Source organism: Trichoderma harzianum (genome assembly GCF_003025095.1).
Source record: "Trichoderma harzianum CBS 226.95 unplaced genomic scaffold M431scaffold_1, whole genome shotgun sequence".
Classification (NCBI taxonomy): domain Eukaryota; kingdom Fungi; phylum Ascomycota; class Sordariomycetes; order Hypocreales; family Hypocreaceae; genus Trichoderma; species Trichoderma harzianum.
In genome coordinates, this window is record NW_020209249.1 from 727679 (window position 1) to 751189 (window position 23511).

The 23511-nt window shown below is 49.5% G+C and overlaps 12 protein-coding genes and 1 non-coding gene across 13 annotated transcripts; 6 read left to right on the forward strand and 7 right to left on the reverse strand.

The window, feature by feature from the left end:
• Positions 1-632: 632 nt before the first annotated feature.
• M431DRAFT_476685 (hypothetical protein) lies at positions 633-2082 on the forward strand (the record flags this gene model as incomplete). The annotated part of the gene is made up of 2 exons (XM_024915488.1): positions 633-1271; positions 1348-2082. 2 exons carry the CDS (start codon positions 633-635, stop codon positions 2080-2082), a joined length of 1374 nt encoding a protein of 457 aa, XP_024779831.1.
• A 644-nt stretch (positions 2083-2726) lies between these two features.
• Positions 2727-4113, forward strand: M431DRAFT_72594 (hypothetical protein; the record flags this gene model as incomplete). The annotated part of the gene is made up of 2 exons (XM_024922045.1): positions 2727-3361; positions 3429-4113. 2 exons carry the CDS (start codon positions 2727-2729, stop codon positions 4111-4113), a joined length of 1320 nt encoding a protein of 439 aa, XP_024779832.1.
• A 379-nt stretch (positions 4114-4492) lies between these two features.
• Positions 4493-5313, reverse strand: M431DRAFT_257 (hypothetical protein; the record flags this gene model as incomplete). The annotated part of the gene is made up of 2 exons (XM_024913837.1): positions 4493-4638; positions 4701-5313. 2 exons carry the CDS (start codon positions 5311-5313, stop codon positions 4493-4495), a joined length of 759 nt encoding a protein of 252 aa, XP_024779833.1.
• A 1399-nt stretch (positions 5314-6712) lies between these two features.
• M431DRAFT_476688 (hypothetical protein) lies at positions 6713-9595 on the forward strand (the record flags this gene model as incomplete). The annotated part of the gene is made up of 2 exons (XM_024915489.1): positions 6713-7924; positions 8060-9595. The coding sequence occupies 2 exons, from the start codon at positions 6713-6715 to the stop codon at positions 9593-9595; spliced, it is 2748 nt and encodes a 915-aa protein (XP_024779834.1).
• A 1013-nt stretch (positions 9596-10608) lies between these two features.
• M431DRAFT_12178 (hypothetical protein) lies at positions 10609-11244 on the forward strand. The gene is made up of 2 exons (XM_024912142.1): positions 10609-10643; positions 10712-11244. The coding sequence occupies exon 2, from the start codon at positions 10740-10742 to the stop codon at positions 11142-11144; it is 405 nt and encodes a 134-aa protein (XP_024779835.1). The 5' UTR covers positions 10609-10643; positions 10712-10739; the 3' UTR covers positions 11145-11244.
• Positions 11245-11474: 230 nt separating this feature from the next.
• Positions 11475-11576, reverse strand: M431DRAFT_t25. Its single transcript has one exon. It is a non-coding gene; the product is annotated as a tRNA-Ser (tRNA).
• A 177-nt stretch (positions 11577-11753) lies between these two features.
• On the reverse strand, positions 11754-14049 carry M431DRAFT_536904 (hypothetical protein). Its single transcript, XM_024921007.1, has 4 exons — positions 13666-14049; positions 13191-13598; positions 12218-13109; positions 11754-12149 (listed from the first exon to the last, which is right to left on the reverse strand). The coding sequence occupies exons 1-4, from the start codon at positions 13774-13776 to the stop codon at positions 11872-11874; spliced, it is 1689 nt and encodes a 562-aa protein (XP_024779836.1). The 5' UTR covers positions 13777-14049; the 3' UTR covers positions 11754-11871.
• A 466-nt stretch (positions 14050-14515) lies between these two features.
• On the forward strand, positions 14516-16456 carry M431DRAFT_502278 (hypothetical protein). The gene has a single exon (XM_024918135.1). The coding sequence runs from the start codon at positions 14651-14653 to the stop codon at positions 16250-16252; it is 1602 nt and encodes a 533-aa protein (XP_024779837.1). The 5' UTR covers positions 14516-14650; the 3' UTR covers positions 16253-16456.
• Positions 16457-16523: 67 nt separating this feature from the next.
• On the forward strand, positions 16524-17294 carry M431DRAFT_476692 (hypothetical protein; the record flags this gene model as incomplete). The annotated part of the gene is made up of 1 exon (XM_024915490.1): positions 16524-17294. One exon carries the CDS (start codon positions 16524-16526, stop codon positions 17292-17294), a length of 771 nt encoding a protein of 256 aa, XP_024779838.1.
• Positions 17295-17530: 236 nt separating this feature from the next.
• Positions 17531-17985, reverse strand: M431DRAFT_502279 (hypothetical protein). The gene has a single exon (XM_024918136.1). It carries the CDS (start codon positions 17845-17847, stop codon positions 17548-17550), a length of 300 nt encoding a protein of 99 aa, XP_024779839.1. The 5' UTR covers positions 17848-17985; the 3' UTR covers positions 17531-17547.
• M431DRAFT_173060 (hypothetical protein) lies at positions 17951-18554 on the reverse strand. The gene has a single exon (XM_024913044.1). It carries the CDS (start codon positions 18451-18453, stop codon positions 18055-18057), a length of 399 nt encoding a protein of 132 aa, XP_024779840.1. The 5' UTR covers positions 18454-18554; the 3' UTR covers positions 17951-18054.
• A 1269-nt stretch (positions 18555-19823) lies between these two features.
• M431DRAFT_264 (hypothetical protein) lies at positions 19824-21653 on the reverse strand (the record flags this gene model as incomplete). Its single annotated transcript, XM_024913888.1, has 1 exon — positions 19824-21653. One exon carries the CDS (start codon positions 21651-21653, stop codon positions 19824-19826), a length of 1830 nt encoding a protein of 609 aa, XP_024779841.1.
• A 418-nt stretch (positions 21654-22071) lies between these two features.
• Positions 22072-23373, reverse strand: M431DRAFT_265 (hypothetical protein; the record flags this gene model as incomplete). The annotated part of the gene is made up of 1 exon (XM_024913897.1): positions 22072-23373. The coding sequence occupies one exon, from the start codon at positions 23371-23373 to the stop codon at positions 22072-22074; it is 1302 nt and encodes a 433-aa protein (XP_024779842.1).
• Between the last annotated feature and the right edge of the window lie 138 nt (positions 23374-23511).

Genomic DNA, 23511 nt, shown 5'->3' on the forward strand with positions numbered 1-23511 from the left:
CATGGCTATCGTCGTTTGGGTGGAGGCATTGCTTGGAGAACTGGAGCTCATCCTGCGGCTTCTCATTGGAGGATAGCCAACTGTCGGTCTGCAGCTTTAAGAGGCGAAAAAGGGTCAGGTCAGGGGGTGAGCATGAGAAGCTGGTGGTGAAGCTGTTGGACCGTATCCGGTTCGGGGATAGGATGAGAAGGGCTGATTGATGGTGCGTTTGTTCTTTGCAGTAACAGCACGAGACTAGAGTGAGGCAAGGCGAGGCGAGGCAGACAGGGTTTCTCCTGAAGATCCCTGGAAGGTGAGTGTGTGCCTGGCGAGGGCCGGGATATCCTCGGATCGTGGTGTTTTAGCATCAATCCCATTTGTTAGTGTAATCGCGTACAATCGAAAAGTGAGTTGATCGAGACTCATGACAAAAAGCTGTATCTCATGACTTGCAGATAGTCGAAGAGTCGCCGTCATGGTCAATGTCGCCGGGAGAAGTAGAGGCTGCGCGACATGTCGGAAGCGCAGAGTAAAGGTGCGCTTGTTAACTGTTGATATTCAACCCATAATGAGAGCTTCAGTCCTGGTAACTCATATCGTCCTTGTTCTTGTAGTGTGATGAGACTCTCCCAGAGTGTCTGCGATGTCTCAACATGGGCTTGAAATGTCCCGGAGCTCGCACAGATGCCTTCTTCGTCCACGCAGTCCCAGGCGCTTCGTTGCGTGATTCATCTAATGCTCTCACACTTATCAAGGTGAAGCATGAGCCATCGCCACAAATCAGCGCCATCCATCATCTCTCACAGCTGCCAGGGCTACAACCGTCTCCAGCCGGTGCCTTTGATCAGCTCTTCGTCTCCCATTTCATCGACGGTTTCTTTGGGTCCGTAAGACCGCCTCTACCTATACCGGGAGGCAGCTCTAGGATTTGGTTGCACGAGCTCCCTGATTTCCTCGCCTCTCCGTCTCCGTCTCCCGTTCAAAGCTCCATCCGGGCTGCGTCGATGCTCAGCTACGGCACCGCTGTCGGAGATGCGTCTATTAAAACTGAAGCCTGCCGATGGTACATGAGGGCGCTGCAGAGCTTGCGATTGTTATTGGGGTCATCCACTCCAGAGACATCTGTGTGTGCAGCCGTCATGCTCACCCACTTTGAGACATTGGCGGGCACTAGTCCCAGGGCATGGCTCAAGCACATCAAAGGTGCGGCTTCGTTGCTGGAAGCGCAGGGACCCGAACGCTGCCAAAGCGGATTTTTGCATCAGATATTCAGCCATCTGCGGCTTCAGACGGTGTGTTTTGTTTCTCTTGCAAATTCGAGTCCTCTTGTGACGAAGAAACAATGCTAATATCGTTTCTCTGAGACAGTTTGTAGCGTCAATGGCCGAGAATGAGCTTCACCCGTTTGCCTCGCCAGAGTGGATGACAATTCCGTTCAAGGTCCATCCAAAACTCATTTTCGACAAGCTTGTTGACATTCTCTTTGCTGTTGAGAGATGCTTGTCAGTTGCAAACCGCCTAATCGCGTCCACAGCCGACAAAGCACACCAGCTGAAGCACAAACTCGACATCCTCATCCAGGATACCCGGCTACAGATCCACCAATGGCGCTTAGAGGGACTTTTGTACACCGTTGGGCAAGAACAACAAGAACGAGAGAGGCCAGCTCCTATCCTTGATGCTCAGCCCGACGCATCTGATCCACGTCACTTCATGCTGCCATATACCGACATTCCATCAGCGGCATTAGTCACGCTCTACGATACAGCCAACATCATCGTGCTGCGTCTATTGTGCCTTGTTTCCCCTACAGCAGCTTCATATAACTCACGAATCCAGCATCATACGGAGTCAATCCTATCCGCACACGGAATGACGAATGCAACACCTAGCGCCGTACTGGGCCGCAGTTCCATCATGATAGTCCAGCAGTTGAAGACCGTTGCCTTATGGGGTCCCTCTCCGCGGCAAAGGAAATTGGCTGTCGAGATACTCGAGGGACAAACCAGTCAAAACAGAGGCTTTGCCGACATATCTGCGCCATCTCACGAATATTTTGCCGATGTGGCGGCTCATATTCTCGACCATTACTCCGTCGAATGAAGGCAGTGAAACACATCGGCTGCCACTTTACAAACCCACACAACTACACGATACCAAACTCCTTTGTTTGGCACCAGCTTGACGGATCCGTTAACTAGTCGACTTGCAATTTCTCCGAGAACGACGTTGATGGGAGGCGCAACCTATGGCACTTAGAATGGCACTGCCACCGCAAGTGGCTTGCCCATCGCAACACTAGCCAAGTTGGTAAATCAGGGTAACCTCCTTCATCCTGCTGGAACCTGGGGTGCGGAGAAATATTCTCTTATTGCCACTGGTTTGGACTTGGTCCTGAGAAACAAGAACAACCCATTTACCTGGATCAAACTCAATGTTTGATTAGGCGGCCTTGTTATGGATCCCTGGCCTATGCGCATCGATTCCGGAGTCTTGCTTGGCTCTGTTCGGTTAGCTTTGCGATTTAGCGGCTCCACTGATCATGAAGCTCTCCCGAGATGATGCGGCTTTGGTGTAGTGAAGCCGGCCTGGTGTTTTGGGCTGTGAATTTGCAGCACCGCAAAGGGGATGCATATATATCTCTGATCTTTATCCTTCTTGCCATCTCTTTGTATCTCCAACCATACAATCATAAGAGGCATTTTCCTATAATTCAGCACTCAAACCTTGACACCCTATCGGCCACCATGAAGATTGCCATCATAGGCGCTGGCATTGCGGGATGTGCAGTGTACCTCGAACTGAAGAAGCATCTCCCCAAGAGCAGCTCGTCCCTTGAAGACCACGAAATCACAATATATGAGGCCTACGATACAGGCAAAGATGTCACGTCAGACGATCGAGAAGAAGGACCGACGCATTCGTCCACGCTCATTGTCGGCGGCGGAGTGGGCATCGCACCCAACGGGCTCGGTGTACTTCAGCGTCTTGATGAAGCCATCCTCCGAGATGTGACACGCCACGGATATGTCACAGCGCGATCCAACATGAAGAATAAAAACGGTAGTTTGCTCATGTCCATTGACGCCAACATCTCCACTACCAGCGAGTCGGGCAGTGAGCCGAAAAAGCTAAACATGGTGGCATGTAGTCGTCATGCACTCTGGAGATCTCTGCGTGCTCGCATTTCGGACGCGGCCATTGTCAATAAGCGAGTGTCGCAAGTCGTTGCCAACCCGAATGGTAGAAACATTGTCCAATTTGTTGACGGAAGCGACCCTGTAGAGGTAGATTTAGTGATTGGTGCCGACGGTGTCAAATCAATCGTCAAGAGAGCTCTATTTCCCGAGGCGTCAGAGGATCCATATCCTCCCCATTATGAGTGAGTAGCAAGTACACAGCATTCGTTATATGTATCATCCCGTACTAACTGCCTGTGTTTTGCAAAGGGGCCTTGTCGGCATTGGAGGTTTCATCCCAGCAGCCGGCCTGGAAGAATTTGTAGAGAATGGATCCATGAACTTCATCTTTGGAGGCAATGGCTTCTTTGGATACTTTTTCTCGGACAGCGACCCTTCGGATACTAACCGCGAATCTCCTTACGCCGTGTCTAAGCCGGGTGAGACTCTGGCTTGGTGGTCCACATACGAAATCCAAGAGTGCCCGGATCGCAGTACTCTCGACATGAAAGACGTCTCCAACCGGCTGCGCGAGAGACACGCCCAGTGGAAAGATCCAGTCATTCAGCGAGTCATCAAATCTGCTCGAGTCACAAATATGTATCCCACTTGGACGTCGCCACCGCTGCCAACCTGGGAGCGTGATGGAGTTGTCCTAGTTGGAGACGCAGCTCATGCCCTCCCTTCGAGTTCCGGACAGGGCGTCTCTCAGGCATTGGAGGACTGCGAATCCTTTGTGATGTTTCTCGCACATCAGCTTGGCCGAGCAGACTCAAGCGGCTCCGTCACTGAGAAACAAGCCGTCACCAAGGCCGCAAGGCAATACATCAACCTCCGCAAGCCGCGTGTCACAGAGATATTGGAGAATGCACAGAGGATTCAGAATACCAAGCGCGACATGGGTATCATCCGGGAGTACGCAATGTACTCATTCTTCAAGCTTCTTGGTAAGTAGTTGTCATTTCGAGCAATCATGTTGAGTTGCCGCTTACAATCTCCACAGGCTTCTTCCCCAACATGGCGGCGAAACCGTCGCGTAAAGTATTCGAATACAATGTTGCCGAACAAGCTGCTCAGGTGATTGCTGGAGACAGTTAGCATGTCAGAAGCAACTATTGCCTCTGATAGACGACAAATCAGCACGGCATAGCTCGGAGTCGGAAATGAAGGTGTTTCGAGTCGTTTCGGCTCGGGACTGTGTATAATAGCACTTGAGGTTTTGAAAGCGTTGCATAGTTGTATCATTTAGAAACCCCTCACATTCTTCAACCGCGTTTCCCATGAATAGAAAAGAAAAAGAATATCAGCGCTGTAAGCTCCACACCCAATCGCCGTTAAAAGACAAGCTTGCCAGGCTGCTCGTCAAACGGAGTGCCCTCTTCAATCTCGTCATCGTCGCACCAAAGCTTGATTCCGACCACTTGGCCATCCTTTTCAGCCAAAGCAATCGCAGGCGGCCCGCCAATACTATCTTGACCAACTGGTAGACGGAATCGAGTCAGTACTTGTTCCTCGGTCATCAACTCTGAAACCAGAACTTACAATGAAGCCCTCCCAAAGTAAAGCCGTAGTTTCCGATACGGTCTTCCGCGTTGATGGGGTTATCATTGAGGGTGATCATCTCGAGATACCCGTCATATCCATCGTCCTCGGTATATTCCCCCTCTGTGATGGCAGCGGCTGCATCAGTTGTGAGATACGCTGTGGAAATGACATTGAAGAGACCGCCATCGTCGTAGTAAGTGCCGCCATGCTTCCAGGTCACGCCTTCACCCCACTCGACAGAATCGTCAAACTGATCTTTGAACATTTGCTCCCAGGCCTGCCACGCATCAAGGGAAATTGCAAAATCGAGCTCAGTGTTCTCATCCAAATCTGCCACCCACCGAAGGCATGCTTCAAAATCAGCATTTCCCAGTTCCATTCCAGGAACCTTTCTGACTTCTGCTTTCCAGATGCCGGGTTTGCAGTTTGAGATGCCAGAGTGCTGATAGGTCAAGTGTTCCCACTCTTGGCTGTTTCCTGTCATAGCAAAAGCGATGCCATCTGGGGGGTTCGCAGGGACAATGACATAGCGCGGGCAGAGGCTCAGAAGACTAGAGAGGCGATCGCCTTCGTCAAACTCGCCGAATTCTTCGCTGTCAATCTCACTCATCGTGGCTGGAGAGGAGTTGGTTCGGAGGTTTCCGTCAGTTGCGAGAGAGTATTGGCTAGTTGGATTTTGGCGCGAGTGAAAGCAGACCAGCACTGGCGGACAGTCAACACTTTTTAAATCGCTGCTCTCCACGCATCAGCAACGGAGTTTGTATGTCGTTCGTCGTCTACTAAGTCGGCCATTGCCTAATTAGTCCAGTGGACATCGATGGTCAGCGTGGATACGAGGCAAGATGTTGAACTAATCGAACTGATCCCGGACGAGCCGTTTGACAAGCGTGGGGTCGAGCCATGTGTAAGCAGGGACATCCTGATTTCTTGTCGTACTACTGCTGAAAGAGGCGCTGTGTCAAGTGGAAATAGTTGCCTGTTAGCTTGTGGGAAAAGGTCCAGATGCTCTCAGCGGAGTTATGAAAGCGGGTCGATTGTTCATGCTGCACGGTTAAGTCGGCCGAGGCTTTTGCGCGGGAATGCGGAGTAAGAAGAAGAGATGAAGGCATCGCGAAGAAAAGAAGCTGTAGGCAATTGTTGCTCTGTGGAAGAGAAAATGAAAGTTTGTGCATTCGGTAAACGTTATCTCAATATCGATAAGCGATTTGCCTCTCGATTGGCTCATCAAGCGATGATGCCGTCATTGAACTTGGCTCCTTCCTGAACATCGTTGAAATCAATTTGAGTACTGTAGGGTAAACAAGGTGTCAGCGGCTTCGACAGTGTAAACGTACGCTCGAGAGAAACAACAACAGGCAATGCAGCGTTGAAAATGCACGCTATCGAGATTGTGCAAAATTCATTCATGAATCGATTGATTAGGTATGTAAGATGGAACCTGGAAATTAATTTCGGTCGAATATCAATCGCCATCAAACGGTGGTGATAGAGGTCCATTTAGCGGGCTTCTGCCTAAGGCTGCCTGTTCAAACCCGCACTTCAGTGAATCGCCTGAATTGCATCATCACCATTCAACCCTCAACATTACATTTTAATTTCAAGCTCCAGTTTTTGGATACGAGGCACAAGGTATTTGCAACCGTCTCTGCCTGGTAACTGTCGATTCAAGGCTAACCTGACCCCTTAGCTGCCAATATTCGTCTGATTCTCGCCACCCAAATTCGCGGCATCTTTCACTCCTTGCTCACCACCATGAGCCATGCGAGGATCAGTACGATGGATGCTCCTCAGCGACATTCATTTCAGGCATCATGACCGGGACCAGATATGGCAGACTGCGAAATGGATCGTGGCCGAGGCGGAGCGAAACAAGGTCAAGCGGGTGGTGGTTTGTGGTGACCTGCTAACGAGCCGCAAGATGCAGTTGACGCATGTGTTGTCCGCGTGCTATCGCTTCATCGGCCGCCTCAGCGACGTCGTGCCGCGAGTCCACATACTGCTGGGCAACCATGACCTCTCTTACCGCCGTGACTATCAGACCACGGCCCTCGCCGCCCTTGGAATGGGACAGCCGGCGTGTCTTGCTACTTCCATTCCGCGAGGATCAGAACGAGTTGACAGAAGTCGTGGCTGCTCTGGGTCCCAACGAAGCGAGCAAGACGGTTGCTTTTGCCCATCTCGCAATCAACAAGGCCATCACGCAGCGGCATGTGGTTAATGCTGGCGTCGACAAGCCTCGTGTGACGAGCTCTGTAACGTACCGGGGCTTAACTGGCCCAGATCAGTTCGCCTCTCTAGCCCGAACCTTCACAGGGCATTTTCATAGCCATCAAACTATCCGCAATAATGTTGACCTACAAGGTAGCATCACCTACCTGGGCTCGCCCTTGCAGCTGAGCTGGGCAGACCTCAACGACGAGCAGCGGGGCGTTGTCTTGTTCGATCCGGAAACGCTTGAGCATGAACTGCTCGTCAACCCACATGCTGTTAGTTACACAACGGCCAACATACAGCAAGTACTTGATGGCCAAGTTAGCAAAGGTGCTGTGGCTGACAAGCATGTCATGCTTGTTGGCGAACGTAACCTTCTACAGTACATCACGGCTCGTGATATGCTGACCTCACAACAATTAGAGGCGCGGAGCGTGCGAAAGTGGGCTCCCATGGGATTCGCCCTGGACGCCGATCACACGACATTCGGTGGCCTAGGAGCATCGGTCCCGGAGAGTGATGCTGCTGTGCAACTCTCGGAGACATTCACTGGGGATGAAGAAATCCCAGATATGACGAGAGACGGCATTTCAACCGATGCTAATATCGAACCTCCCGCTGCAAAACTCGATCTCGCCGCGGAAGCTCGCAAGTATGTCGAATCGCTGGAATTGGACGAGAATTTTCTCTCCCGCCGTCACGAGTTGGTTCGAGTTGGCCAACGAATAATCCAAGTTTCTCGAGAGATGACAGATCAGGACGAGGAACCCGAGCTTAACCACCAAGACTTCCTTGAACAGTCATCTCAAGCTGTCGGGACAAAGACTGCTACCGAGGTGGCAGGACCCTCAACTCACGTCTTCGTTGCTGAGCCGCGTAAGCTCACAATCACCAACTTTCTTGGCGTCCAAGGAACTATCACTATTGACTTTCGAAAGGATCTCCCCCGCGGATTGGCCTTCCTGGTGGGAGATAACGGCTCTGGTAAGAGCACGCTCGTCGAGACCATGGTTTGGTGTCAGTTCGGGCGGTGCATTCGCAGCGGATTGCTTGTCGACGATGTCGTCAACGACAATGCCAGAAAAGACTGCTGAAACTTGATTGAGACATCGCTTGGATTGTCGATGCTGGATCAATGCGGCCAGGTATCAAGATTGCTGCTCAAGGATATTGATAACGATGTGATTGAGGTGCAGAGCAAACTGAAAATAGTGCTCATGCACATGGAGCACGTGGAAAGACGGCTCACAGAGGTGAACCGAACATGGAAGCAACTACAAAAGGACACGGAGGAGGCTGACGCCCCCTTGGCGACAGCTGTGCAAGAGCTTGCAACTGCCGAATTACGGGTGAACAGAGTACATTCTAGCGAGGGAAATACATCATTCAGAAACCAACATGCAGAGATCTCGACGTTGCAGGATCAACTCACCACTGAATATGAGAACTTGAAACGGTTGGAGAAGTTGTATGCTCGGATACAGAAACAAAAGCCACCCGAACCGACGACATGGCTTGCACAGCTACAGCGTCAAATAAGCCAAAGACTGGAAATTATGTCTGATACTCACATCGTAGGCCTTAGCAAACTGTTACATGCCGCGAAGATGTTTATCCTCCGTCTGCGATTAATGGCCGTCAGGAGCCTCTTGCGCATATCCGGAATTTCAGGCAACGGTTCTCAGGTAACCAGCGCTCAGAATCATAACGTAAAGGCCATCATCAACAGTCTCAGAGAAGATATCAATAATAGCACGTCGCGGCTACAGCGGCTAAGCCACGAAGCCGATAAAATCATTGCACTCGAAGAGCTCGCTATCAAAGAAGTCGTCATGATCAAGAAGCAGCTCACGCAAGTCATTCGGGCTCAAATGGCATGTGAAGAGAAGCGACAGGAGTTTACGCTCAAGCAAAAAGAAGCAAACATGTACGCGAAATCCTTCAAAGACGAGCAGTCGTCTCTGAACTCGTTACGATCAGAACACGACACCTTGGCGACTACATATAAAGAGCTCAACGCCAACCGTGAGCTCTTCGACTTTTGGTCTGCTGCTCTGACAAAACGAACACCTCGAGCCTCTTCTACTCGATCCAAGGCGAAAACATCGGCCAACTACCGCGACCATGTCCTCGGAAAGACAATTTCAGAGCTGAATACGCTGCTCGTCCAGGTCCTTACAATGCTGTATGATGACACACGCCACGCGCGCGACATGGCGACTGGAATGCTACGTTCGCTGTTTGACTCTGATTCTGTCAACAGCGCTACGGATTCATCCTTGTCCACGTCAGGACCTGTCTTAGATCGCACCCTTGCTGTCAACGCCTCGCTCGCCTACGGCAAGCGCTCTGGTGGTGAACGTAAGCGCGTCGATCTTGCGCTCTACTTTGCTCTGCTGCAACTGTCGTGGGCTAGAAGCGCCCACCGAGCCCACTACCTACTCGTCGACGAGGTCTTTGACAGTCTTGATGAGGCAGGTCAAGCGGCTGTAGTCCGGTGGTGCGGGCTCATGTCACAGACAGTAGGTTGGGTTGTGGTGATTACGCACAGCCGATTCTTGGTCGAGCGAGATCTAGGGGAAGATGCAGACAAGCTTCTGGTCGTGAGAGCAAGGATGGGACAGAAGGGGACAGAGCTGACCGTCGATGGACGAAGGATTGGAGTTGAAGACAAGAGCTGAGATGAGAGGTGCGATGGTTCGATGGCTTGCCCATCGCCGACGGCTCGATGTAGAATGCCTTGTCTGCAAGCAGGTCGGCGTATTCTTGTTGATCCGCCGCAGTCATGTTGACGGCCTGTGCCCAGTAGGCCTTGACAGCTCGGACAGCTTTATCACATTGTTTGTGAAAGGGTTTCCATAACAGGCAAGCAGAGGACAAAAAGACTGAGAAGATTTTGAACACCCACGCGTTAAATTATACGCCTAGTTCATAAGTATCTACTACTATAGCTATAATTTCGCTACCTTAGTATTTACTACTATATCTACAATCTCCCAATAGCTACTGGTATATCTATATTCCTTCAATAGATGCTGCTATATCTATATTTCTTTAATAGCTGCTACTATATCTATATTTATTTAGTAACTGCTACTGTAGCTATGTAGTAAAATTCGGGTGCTGGCTGAATAGGTGTTCCCCTACAAAAGCACAGGCTCCTTATTGAGCTAATTGGGTGCCCATATTACTGAATGCATGCACTTATTCATTTTGCGGTCTCGCTTTTTCTGACCTCCGCTTGAGAGGATAAAGGCATAGACGCAAAAGCCATTGTGATACTTGGACGTAGAGTGCGAAACGTCTCTGCTCAACACAGCGCCCTCGCCATCACCCGGAGCTCAACGCACAACAACAGCTGGAAATAAAAAAGTAAAAATAGCCGCTGTTGTGTAAGCTTCCGCCTTTGGTTAAAAGACCGCGTAGGGTCGTAACAAAAGCAAGGTTATAGTAGTCAAGTAAAATCCCACGACAACGCATTAGAGCGGCAGTAGTAACGCATCCTTCGGCATCCTACGATGGCTTAGACTTGCCGATTGCCGTGAAGTAGACCAATTCGTAAATATCGTGACTGTTATTGATGCTCATACAAAGCAATCATCTATAAAAGGGAGAAGTCCTTGGCTCGAGGAAGATGATAAACCACAAGCATAAACATCATCCATTCACTCTAGTACTACATCACTATAGCTTCTCACTTCTTACTTCCAAAGATCATCTTTTAACAAGGTATGTAAGAGAGTTTGTCTTGGGGTGATGCATTTATACAAGGTGAAATAACTGATCAACATTCCAAGCGTTTCGATATTTATCTACCTTAGAATCATGTATTCCTCCCATGTTCTCGCCGCCGTCTTTGGCCTCTTTGCTTTAAGCTCTGCCTCACCTCTCGTCGCCCGTCAATACCCAATCATCTGCACCGGCGCTGCCGGCGAAACATCCAATACCCAAGCCACCATTGCTATCGAAGCATTCTTCGGTACAACTTGGGGCCAAGGCCAGCAGTCATTCCAGGTCAATCCTTCGGGCTACAAACTCACCGTCGAGGGCGCGACAATTGGCGTTGGTGTCACTCAGGCTGGTACCGGGGAAAGTCTAGACATTGGCGTCCCGAACTTGATCAACTACTGGAACGCTATTAATGCCCAATGCTCGGAGCAGACTGGAGGGTTGGCGTCTGGCTACGTTGTTCTGTCTGAGGATAGTAACTATGCTGCATACATTAACTAGTAGAGGGGGTTTGGGCATTACTTTCTTACCATTTTATATGGTATCCATTTAAATAGTTGCTTAAAGCTGGTTTTTTCAGGCGTCTATAGTTAAATAAAGCAGCTTTCTCTGTACGACATTTATAATTTTGATACTTGGTGTAAGACTGTATGTAACTTATCTTATAATGGCTATAACAAGCCATAAGCTAGGCTCCTATGGTTGATATAGGAAGGGATTCCGAAGGGATAAACTGTAGCTATAAGTAATAGAGCAAAAATTGGGGAGAAAAGAGAAAGAAAAAGAATGCGATGATCATTATTATTCTGTGTAAAATGCAAAAAAAGAAAGCGACAGAGGCAGGGTTCGAACCTGCGCACCCGAAGGTATTAGATAGCGAGAATCGAATTGATGATTCAAGTCTAACGCTTTAGACCACTCAGCCACTCTGCCTGATCCGTGTCGTGGCTGAGCCAAATATTCGCCTAAGAGCCTTTGCAGCGGAGATGCAAAGCAATAATTCTTCATGCAGTTCAGTTGGTGAAAGAAAGGTGTTAATCAATGGACAAATCCATCTATAAATGCAATTCAATTAATTTCAAACAAATAGCAAAAATTATTTTAAGAGAGCGCCCATAAACCCATCCCATTAAAGCCTATTTCCTGTCCTTCTACCCATATTAATAGCGTATCTTTCTCAATCTAGTTATTCTTGAAACAGCGACGTCCAATCAGACACATCGTCATATCACTGATAGATGTTTGCCCAAAAGTCGCATCGAGTTGCATTAACCTTGCTTGTTGCCTGAACAGGTCCCTGAGCAGTGATATTCACAATCGTGCTGTGAGATCCAAGATGGGGAAAAGCCTTGTGGTTGCTAAACTCGGGAACACCACCCTGGACAAAAGTGATGATTGCCTCCTGGAGGGCATCCTGGGCCTTGGGCCATGGAGCTGGAGTAGAAGGATCGTTGAAGGTGTACTGGAGGTCTTGAATGTGGAAACCTGGAGAAACACCAAACTCGTCTGCATCACACGTTCTAGTTAGTCAAACCGCTCATAAAGAAAGGATAAATGACACGTTAAATACTCACAAGCATATCCTGTTTTCTGGACGGCATGTCCAATCCAATAATAGTTGCAATCAATCACAGCCTCACTCCACAGCTTCATCTGTCTAGTGTCTTGGTCAACATAACCCAGAGAACCATCAAAATGTGGAGGATACAGCGAAGTGACAAGCGTGTCGACATCCTTGCTCGTAAGTCCGGCGAACGACCGGTTAGTCCAAGTCTTGAACTCGGCATCAGTGGTGATGTTAGGATCAAAGAAGAAGGCACCCTCAAACATGTTGTGGCCAGCCAACACCTTGACTGACTTGTCAAACTGTCCTTCTTTGATCATCTTGGTAGGCGAACCAGTGATGTACTTGCCATCAACGACAGGGCCAAAGATGTATGTCGTGGTGGGAGCCGCTCCGATCTGCGCGGCATTGGCAGCAATAACCGCTTGCGAATCTGCAGCACGGGCCTCTTCCAAGCTACTCACGTTGAGGTAGGACAGAAATTGGCTATAGCTATCCGCCGCAACCTGCATAGTAGGGATAGTGGCCGGGCTTTGCGCGATAGCCCTGGAAAACAGACCTACTCCCTTGCCGTTCTCTGCAGTCAAGTGGAAGAGGACAGAACCACCACCAGCAGATTCTCCCATGACGGTAACCTTCTCCTTGGAGCCTCCAAACAAGTGGATGTTATCCTGAATCCATTGCAGCGCAAACTTTTGGTCGAGGAGGCCGGCGTTGAGATTGCCATCTTTTTCGACATCAGGACCGCTCATGAATCCAACCGCGCCTAGACGATAGTTGAGAGCGACAAACACGAGACCATCATCAGAGTTTGCGGCAGCGTGCTGGAAAAGGCCAACTGGGTCGTAGCCGGGGGTGGGTGTTCCCGTCTTGGATCCAAGGACGAAGCCACCTCCGTGGATCTGTTGCAGACCAGTGTCAATGAAGGTTGTTCAAGAGAGTTGTTCACATTTGAGAGAGAGGCAAGGGTGAATTAAGCTTACCCAGACAAGGACAGGGGAGCCTTCGTCTCCACATGCCTTCTCCCCAGCCTTTTGTAGTGTCTTCTTAGTCACATGGACGTCGAGAAAGAGACAATCCTCACTGGCACCTTTATTCCAATCAACTGGCAGAGGCTGACCATCTTGGATGCTTGTTTCCCAGGCTTGCAGGCTAAAGGGGTTGGCAGGGTTTGAATATTCTCCAATTGGTTCGAATGCGTCGCCCTGCCAAACTGGAACACCCTGAGGACAGAATCGCAGTTCAGATCCTGTTTGGATGGCCGTTCGATTGGTCTTCGGCTGAGCTGGAGCGCGGAATCGAAGGTCTCCAACGGGAGGCTGAGCGTATCGAATGTTTTGGAACGTGTACAGTTGGTTGGTGCTGTTGTAGGAGAGAGCTTGATGGAGTTCCTGTCATTGAAATAAAATGTTAGTGGATTTGGAAAGGCAGCTGGTTATGGAAAGAGGGTTGACAAACATAGCCCAAGTCTACGACAGGGAGACAACTAGAACCGGTGTTGGTTGGAGCTGCGTTGGCTGTTAGAGCAGCCGATAGCACGAAGCTGCCAAGGAAGACTTGACGCATCATGAAGATGGCGGTTGAAACTTGTTCGCCGAATTGAGCCAAAATACCAGAACGAAGAGAATATTAATGTAGATGCTGAATCAATTGACCTGTCTTTTTGTTATTTGAGTTGATGGTGATGCCTTTTTTCCATCTCTCCTACCAGACTTTTCTAACTTCTTATATCCCATCTTCAACTTACCTTCGCCTCTCGCGATTTCAATACCTTGACGGAAGCTTCTTACACGATGGATCACATCTAAAAGTTCGAGGCGCTGAAATCTAGGTCCTTTCTCAAAAGAGTAGTGTAACTTGCCAAATTGGCATAAACCATGCAGTCGGGAATCATGTTGCAGTTGTTCAGATCCTTTGTCGGTTCAATTGCCGCTCCGGTCAGGAACAGGTTCCATGTCGTTGGGTAAACAACAGCCCCCATTGTGCCGCCAACCGATCAACACCACGTTGTTATTCCCCTTCTAATCCCAGCATCCTCCAATCATCTCAACATGGTCCTCAAAATGTCCCTGCGGTGCAATGTTGGCCCGACTTGGAGTCATTCCCGAATAGGAACTGTATGTCCCAGAAACGGTAATCAGCTATTGCATTAGCTCTGCGTCTTCTCCATTGAAATCCTTTAAAATCCTCCGTCATGCGTTACAGCCCGATTCTTAACGGTCGGCTCCTGACGCAGAGTACAGCCGCGGGGCTTGTGTTCTAACCAGGGGCCTCAAGACTAAGCGGCAGAAGCTCAGCCGCCGGCGCTGCCGACGTTGTTGCTCATGATGCCCTCAGACAACCTCGAGCGCTTTGGCGCTTATTAGCACCGACTATCGCGCTCGTGCAGCTCTTGTGGGGGACGCGGCGCGCCTGAGAGATTGACAAAAAGCCCTAAGCCGTTATGGATGGGTCGCTGTTGTTTGTTAATAAGACGCAGACGTCGAGAGTCTTGTCCAGAAGCAAGGCGGGTGAACGATCAGCCATTTTGAGCCATGTGCAGAATAACCGACGCAAGCACGAGGCTGAAGTATCACACCGAACGAAACCATGGTCCAAATTCATCACCACTTTACCAACATCGGATGATTCGAAAGGCTCTGAGATAAATGCGGTGAGGGTGAAGTTTGTCGCCTTTGTCGAGGAATCAAACCCCAAGAAGCAGAGGGAAAAGAAGGACAACCAGAAACTGCAGTCCCTGTCAACAACCTTGAAGCCCTCGTATAATTCTTCGGATCCATTTCACTGCACAATAGCAAATATGGATGCCGGCACCCACGCTATCCTTCATATTACCTTTTCCCAGGCATCACGAGCAAATTTCCTCGCCGAATCTTTTGCCCCATCATATATGCTCCTGCATCAGCTCCCCACACGGCACGATGCAATGTTTCAGCTTCGTCTAAAACGATGTGTCGAAGATGAAAAACTCATGTACTCAACCCTTGCATACGGCTCTAGCCTTTTGGGCTGGATGATGGGCCGCTTCGACTCTGCAAAGCAGCCAGAATACTTTCTCGACAAGGCCCTTCGTGCTGTGAGAAATTATCTCGCCACTCCCGGCTACATAGTCGACGACTGGCTTCTGCTCTCCATGTATGCTCTTGCAGTGACGGAAATGTGGAACGGTCTGCCGGTCATGTGGGAGCGATCGCCGCAGAGACACGCCATGGTCTCCATGCTGGGATCTCACGGGTTTGCCGCTTGTCGGATGCATCTCAAGGCACTACTCCAAATCGTTGAAAATGCTGGTGGATGGGAACAGTTTAATCCCTACATCTTGGACAGTGTAGTAATGGCAGACAGATACATGGCCATCAGCCATGGGCGACCACTCGTTATTCCCATCACTTGGGACCCGGGGCCATTGCCTCCTTCGATTCGTGAGGAGCTCGGCATAACGGGAGAGTCGGTGTTGCCTCTACTTGGCACGAGTCTTCTCTTAGAGTCGCTTTCTGAGGAGCTCCATAGCGTGGTTCGAGACTTGGTCGATTATTGTCGGATCGCGAGCGAGGCATGGGCTTGGTCGTCGATTGGACCTGAAGCGGAAGGCTGGCTCTTCAGGCGATTGCAAGCAATATCATGTCGACTTCTGAATCATATCCATGATGAACAAATATCCCACGCCCACCTTTGCATCTGCTTTGCAACACTGACCTTTATCTCGAGGTCCATTGCCGCCAAGGGGCCACAGATGAGCGCGCAATACGCGGCTGGCCAGCTATGTTTGTTGCTCCAGGAAAAGCATCATTCTGCAGAAGAGATGGAAATTTCCGAAAGCTTGTATTTTTGGTTGCTGTTTATGGGGTCGGTAGTTGCTGAACCACAGCTGTGGTTCCTTGAGCAGCTGGCAGAATACTGTGAGGAGGGAGAAATTTCAGAGTCGAGTTTGGAGGCTAGATTGGAGCCCTATCTCTATCTCCCCTCACGCCAGGGCACACGCATGCCCTTCATAGTTGATTATTTAAACTCTACCAGCGAGAGGACTACGAGGGATATTATATAGAATTTTCTTTTATTTCACTTTCTTCTTTAACGTGCAAGATGTGGACTTTTCTAATGTTGGGAGACATGATGCACAACTTGAATCTGCATTTTTGTTTACACGAGAGAAGGCTAGGACCCTATCTGCTATAATAATACTGAGAGTTGATACTTCTAACTAAAAATAAGGGATTAATTAGATAATTAATGCAGAACACTAACCGCGGCCGGTCACAGAGTTTCTCAAGACATCATGAACGGTACCCAACTGACTCTACAGTTTGGGTTTGTTCATGACCCCCACTGGTGTAATGTTTGTCTTTGGAAAGGTCGGAATGAGATTCATGGAGCACGATCTCAAGACAGTACGCTGGATAGAATGTCTCTGCGGCCCCAAATTCTTCAAGTATATCACCATCGTCACGTCGATGTGGGACAGGCTCGTGGAAGAGGATTTCGAAGAAGAGTGTCGGAAAATCCCCGAACTAGTTGATGTGCCAGACATTACTCGGATTCTGAACCCACCTGGCCGATATGAGGGGGGCGTCATGTACCATCACGGCCTACCTAAGGGAAAGATCGAAGACGTTCAATACTCGTCCGTGATGAGTAAGAAGCGACACAGAAAACAGAGGAGTGATGTATTGAAAGATCTGATTCGTGGCAGATACGCTAATTGCAAGCCTATCAAACTTCAGGTTATGAGAGATGATATCAATGTTGTTTCATGGACAGATACAGAAGCTGGAAAAGTCCTCGTGGCGCATCAGTCCGAAATCGAGATCAAAATATTTAATGATCGTGCTATTGTGTACAAAAAAAACTCCGCCTTGGTTTGGATGCCAAAAAAAGAGAGAGCAAAGGAGACGTACGAGACAGAGGAGCCACAGCAAAATAATGAGGGAAGTTGGCTGAGAATAGTTTATCGCTGGTATGAGGTGATGAAGAGTGTTTCGTCGTACTTTGACGAGGCTCAAAAATTGAGAAATGAGGGCATCCAACGGCCGCCAGCTTGGAGTCTTTGGGGCTCTCTGAAAAACTGGTTCCGGCGTTGGTTCTCCTAGCCTCCCATCACGGCCAAATATTGGCGTCGATGAGAGCCATGATTAAATGGACATCGGGAGGCTGACGCTGACCATGGATGCTGTTACAGCTGCGCCAAGGAGTATGCCCGAATGCCAAAAGCCAAGTATTAATGTAAAATACTTATATTGGATTGACATCATCTCACAACTACTGTTGCTTTGCGTGTGTTACAAAACTCCATCTACTTTGTGATATGCACCTGCAACATCCCCAGACAAATCCCAAGTGAAATCATTCCCTCCTTGGCTCCTCCTCTAGCCTCCTCCCCAGATAGCTCTTTGATGATCTCGTCCAAAGATACGTCTTCGGAGGCATAGAAGATTCGATAGGTGGGAGCTTCGGCGAGTAGGAAAATAGGGATGATGCAATATTCTCCTCGACGAGAATTTGAAGCGGATACTTCCACTCGACCACAGATGCGTGGCTATATAAGACAGATCGAGAGCGGAGATATCCCGCCGGAAGGGAGAGCTCTTTCAGCAGCATTGAGATCTGGGCCAACCGCCGCCGTGGCTTTCTCAAACAGAGCATTGAGAGTCGCAGTTCTCTTTTCTTCTTAACAGTCCATCATCCCCCGCCCAAGTTTCCAGGCCCAACAAAAGAGACACGGTAATAGAAACACTATCACGACTCAAGATGATAGTAAAACAAAGTTTTGGTGAGTTCCCAGGGCTGCCCTCCGCCGTGCCATAACTTGTGGCGTCGACAGCCCCAGTAGAGGGACCGGAGACCGAAGCATCAACCATTGCAGCGTCCGCTAAGGGCCGGTTTCCACAGAGTCTCCTCGGTTTCCCGTGATGTATCATTGTACATGTCGCTTGCCTGCACGTGCTGCAACCAGGCCTTGAGAGAGCCCGAGCCGTTTCCCTCTCCCCTACGCCATCCCTCCCGCGGGAAATCCGAGACATTGGGGAAATCGAGGCGAAGGACGGCTAAGGTTGGTCGGTGAGCAGGGCCGCCACTCTGAGAAGCAGACGGCAGGGTAGCAGAGTGACGGCTCTGATTTTGATGGTAAACGGTGCTCCTGGATAGAGAAGGGTTATGCCTGTGATAAGGATACTGTTGTTGTGATATTATAAAGATGCTATAAGTAAAGCTTGCGATTTTTATCTCTAAGAGCCTCCGCCAGTTCGACATTCTTTTGTTGCAAAATGTCTCGCGAATGCGTCATATCTGCCTTGATAAGTATATAAAATAAGAATGCAATTGAATATGATATTGAGTGTGGGAATCTCTGCCCAGGGTGCGTCGCAGCCCCAGACCAAGGCGCCCGCCGGAGGACCCAGCATGGGGGATGTATCTTGGCTATTAATGTCGATGGTGTTTCGCAGCGGAGAGCTCATGAGCTCATGAGCTCATAGGGCGTGGCATCGGGAAGAGACCCCAGTAAAGGAGCCGGAGTCCAAGGATCAATGATGGCGGCTGATGCTAGGAGCAAGTGAACTCGCCCTGCTGAATGGGACTGGTGACAGAGGGGTCCAACATGCCGCTGAATCCGTTTTGTGGCTCCAATGACAGCTGCTCCAGTGCAATGAAGTCTGTTTCGAAAGGCTTGTTGTGATTTGGCAGTTGGCAGCCAAGGTAAAGCACCGGCCAATGCTTGAGGTTGCTTGGATTTGCTGGAAGTCTTTCCAACAAATCGGAGGCATCTACCAGGCAAAGATCTGTCAGCACCAAATCATCAAATAGTAGAGATAAGAGCTATTCATACCTGTGGAATGACGCAAATGCCACCGTTGTGGAGGCAGTTTGCGACAGTTGCATCAGTCAATTGGGTAACTATGTGGAGATGTGCAACAAAGTGTCTTGATACTGGAATCACCATCAGAGTTAGTCACTTTCAGATATTGTTCAAAGAGCCTTTGCTCACCTTTGATCTTGCAAAAGGCACTGTTCAGCCCGACCAGCGAATGCTCGTCTCCTGAACAGCTATGCAGCTAAGGATACCACAACACTGTTCAAAAAGAGGCGGGAAAAAAGGGGATGGGACAAAGAGCTTCTCAGAAACAGTATTTTCTGTACCGACTTTGGGAGATAGAAAGAGTTCGCGTTGAAGATATGAGAGACAGAGTTGGAGAACGCGTCTGGGGAGAAGAGTTGTTGAGGGAAGAAAACGCGCGCCCACTAGCTTCGAGGGGGAGAACAGATGAAAGCCCGGCGTCCTTCCTAAATCCGTCATCACACCAGGGCACCTGCTATTCAGGTGCCACAGCTGCCGATATATCCGCCCCTTGGATCCTCCCGGCAGCAACAAACCTGACTATCCTCCTGTATCTGCCTGCCTACTAACCTAGTCGGTCGAGATCTGTCGGTATCTCTCGCTTCCTGAAACCCAACTGGAGACTCAAGGTAGTTACTGATGTTGATGCTGGTTCAATGCCTCCCCAGTGTTCCTCCTCTTTTTGGGAAAAGAGTCCCTCTGCAAGTTACAAAAGCCATAGTCAGATACGGCGTACGTACTTTGCACCTTGGTAAGCATCCACTACGCAAGCAATCCCTCTCGCGGCTCATACTAAAGTGATTTGTTGCACAGAAGTATCTCCAAACTCGTCCATCCTCATTGCCTCTCCAAACATGAAGCCGTCGAAAAAGACTTCGCCATTGACCTTGAAGCCGGCCGGATCCTCTGTCTGCGGAGACAAGAGAAGAGGCACACTGCAGCCGCCAACGAGCCAAATCTCGTCGCCCACACTGCTGTTCCCTCGAGCAAGACCAATGAAGCCGCTTTCAGTGATGAAAGGCTCCCAAGCCGTCAGACGCCTCATCCCCATAAAGACCCTTTCCCCCTCTAGGTTCGTAGCATTCTTGGGCTTGAGTCCATATTCTGCTAGCTGCCTGCCTAAATTCGAGCCTCTACACCATCGACAGAACATGTCTGGAATGTCCGCTAACACAGGCATCGGGTTCAGGTATATGCCGAGAAGACTCAGAGTACGGGCAATAGTCTCGGCTAGATGTTTTTTGTCTCTATATGGCATGATTCTTTCAGCCGCGGCTACGCTCGTCCAGAAATCGAAATACTCTTGAAACAGTCTGGAATTAGGATCTATCAACTCGTGGCGGCGTTCGAGGCGACAGAAACGGCCGATACTCAAGATTCGATCAAGCCAAACACCTGTAACTTCCAACTCGTTGTGTCGAAATAGCGCCGTCATGGGGATTCTGTCCGAAGCGTTGAAAAACTTGAGATTGGTGCCATAATCATTCAACCCCAAGCAGCGTTGCAGACGTTCTGAATGCCAGTTGGGCACCCACGAAGGGCCAGCAAAGGGGCGAGATACGAACTCATCCACCGAACCTGAACACACAGAGTCACGCTGAGCCGCTGTACAGAGCCCGAGAAACTCCAAGTTGTTATACAGCCGTGCATGAGTCTCAACAAAAGTTTTGTATGTCTCTTCAGGTTCGAGATCATATCGAATTGGGTTGCCAGCAACCTCTTTAGAGCTGCATAGACCGAGCAAGGAATAAACTTGGTCGTGAGCCAGGGTTGCTGTGGTGGAACGGAAGTGCTCTAGCAACCAAAGCAGGCTTACATGATAATCGGGCTCGGCATAATGCTTCCTTAGTTCCCTCAATGCAGGCGCTGGCCTCAGCGACCCAGTGTGTGCAGGATGGAGTATCTTGAACTTCCTAGGCCGTGCTATCAGCACACTTGCGGCCATGTCGATGCCTCTGAACAGATCATCGATTGACATTGCGTCTGAGCCGCAAAGGAAGACGGCATCCTTTGGCACCGCAAACTCTTGAAGGACCCATCTCCGATGAAACCAGCTACAATCCAAAAGGTATTTCAGGGCTTCCCATCCATCGGGATCGAAGAGCGTCCATATGTCTGCAATCTCGGTCGTCGTTTTATTTGCAACGAGGTGTCGAAGGTACTGAAAAGCTTGGCCAATGCGACTGTCGTCTTCGTTGATCCAAATGATGACTGAGCTTGCTTGTGAATAAATCTCCCGCATGAGGGGAATTTGCAACGCCTTCTCAGCCACATCCATCTGGTTGATGCAAATCATGTCAACCCACAAAGGGAGTCTTGACCCCTTCAACCATGTTTGAGGAAGGGTAGTCGAATCAAGCCCGATAAGTCTTATAAAGAATGCCTCAAGATTCATTGAGATTTGAGCATACTTGGTTCCGCAGCTTGATTCAAGACGGACGCTTCGATCGTTGCTCTTGTCCCCCCAGACGTGGGAAACGGCCACAAACGGAGGCGCATCACTAAGTATCGCGCGGCGGATGCGTCCTTGCGCAGATTCCTGTTCATTTGCTGAAACAAGGTCAAACAGTCGTATTTCCTTTGAAGCGTCTCTCAGGCAGTAATGATTCGAGTCCATTCCGGTACACGTTGTCGGCCGCGTCACGAAATTGAGGGGGATGGGGCGGCTTTCTTAACAACGAATGTGGCTGTGTATTGCAAGATTTTGATGTACAAGGATTGAAAATAGAAAGAAACTGTCAATTTGAGTATTTCCTTCTATCGTGTCGTCTATCCTTCGGAGCATCAGCTTCTACTTGCGGGGTCATTAGGCATCCTTGAATCCTTTGTCCAATAAAGAGAGCTCTTATCAGCGCCCGAGGATATCAACTGACCTACGACTAGATCCTTCTCTCCGATCCATGTATGATATAAATCGCCGCCATCGTAAACACGACTGCTAGCCCGGATCGCTTGGATGGGGGCGCGCTGTCGTGGCATATTCTCGTTCTTTAGGCATGGGAGTCGATATTATCTACTATCTATATCATCATGCCTCAGCTTTGGCGTAGCTGATTAAGGATAACTGAGGACAATGTGGTGAGCCTCTTTTGTATGTCAGTGGCCATGTGCTCCAAAGTCCCTGCTGAGAAAGATGATGTTAGACCAGGGTCCGCATGCTCCTCCATCGGCAACGGAATCGTTTGTTGCCTGTTTTCCCAGCGACAGCTTTGTTGTGTTGGACGGCTTGCATTATAGCAGTCAACACATTTAAGCCTAGCCATCAGTTTGTCCACCAATCTTTGCGCCCAGTGTAGCTCCCCAAGAACAAGATGGGAGATGGCGCGTCCGAATTCCTCGTCGTCACTGAGCTGAGATGCACCACGGTCAAGGTGGATATGTTGCGTCTGCCCTTGTTCGTTTGATATAAATGTGTCTAGATGGAGAGTTGATGTCATTAGACCAGTTTCCATTATTAAATAACCGCTCATGTTTGATCCAACTTCGGCTGTGTCACGGCTGCGCCTATGAGATAGCCGTGGTCGGCTCCATGCCATATTCGAGTATCTGTCCAAGATCTTAAGGAGAACCATGCAGAGAATCCCCGGTAACATGCTGTCCTTATCAGTGCTAGGGCATGCCAAAATATTGTCTATGGCTCCCAGGCACTGTCTATTTTCTGACAGCATCGCCTGGATACACTGAGACTGAGTCTCAATGGAACTGACGCGGGTCCATAATTCCTCTCTGCCGGGGGCTGTTGAAGACGCCCATAATGATCCGGATACTTTCTTCAAGAGTTGAAGAGCTTGGTTCAAACATTGACACGCCAAGATTTTGGGAATATCTGCAGGGCTCGTTCCTCCTGTTGACATGTCTGCAGGGGAGGCGGTGGAGGGACCGATGGAGGAGAAGCGGGCTGACGAAATCTCCGACCTGCCAATGCTGCTACAGCAGCTGCATGATGAGTCCTCTGGAATACTTATTGACTCCGAAATGTCAAATCCCGTCGTATCTTCTGTAGACACCAAAAATGGGGCAGTGTCACAACAAGGAGAAGGCGGCTGATACAGCTCAGGCACTGTTGGAGGCGGAAAGAAGCCCAGTCTGTCCATCTCAGATCCAGGATCCCTCAAACTAGCAGGCATGTTACCACAGCCTTCTTCGAATGCTGAAAAGACACCTGAGTGGTCTACGACTGCCATATCATCATTGAAAGGTCTACTCAACATGAAGTTCTGGGAAAGATGAGCAGACTCAAAGCAACCTTTGCAGTTTACAGTCATGTTCGTAATAGTATGGCCGGAGGAAGATGTAACAGAAGTTCCTATTATCTCGGTACTTCGTTGATCTGACATTGTACTCGATGTGTGCGGGGAGAATGAGTATGGCGAAAGAGAGGACCGCGAAGGTTGTCGTATGTCGTTGCCAACTTGACCGCAGCAACAATCCATTGCTACTGCAGCTGAATTGGCGTCGCCTATGTGTCTACTAAG

Coding starts and splice junctions, on each gene's coding strand:
- M431DRAFT_502279 (XM_024918136.1), bottom strand. CDS start 17,847: ATGCTCTGTTTGAGAAAGCCACGGCGGCGGTTGGCCCAGATCTCAATG.
- M431DRAFT_173060 (XM_024913044.1), bottom strand. CDS start 18,453: ATGTCGAACTGGCGGAGGCTCTTAGAGATAAAAATCGCAAGCTTTACT.
- M431DRAFT_12178 (XM_024912142.1), top strand. CDS start 10,740: ATGTATTCCTCCCATGTTCTCGCCGCCGTCTTTGGCCTCTTTGCTTTA.
- M431DRAFT_536904 (XM_024921007.1), bottom strand. CDS start 13,776: ATGATGCGTCAAGTCTTCCTTGGCAGCTTCGTGCTATCGGCTGCTCTA. Junction 13,599..13,665: donor CTGTCGTAGACTTGGGCTAT/GTTTGTCAACCC, acceptor TTTCAATGACAG/GAACTCCATCAAGCTCTCTC. Junction 13,110..13,190: donor GCTCCCCTGTCCTTGTCTGG/GTAAGCTTAATT, acceptor GGTCTGCAACAG/ATCCACGGAGGTGGCTTCGT.
- M431DRAFT_502278 (XM_024918135.1), top strand. CDS start 14,651: ATGGATGGGTCGCTGTTGTTTGTTAATAAGACGCAGACGTCGAGAGTC.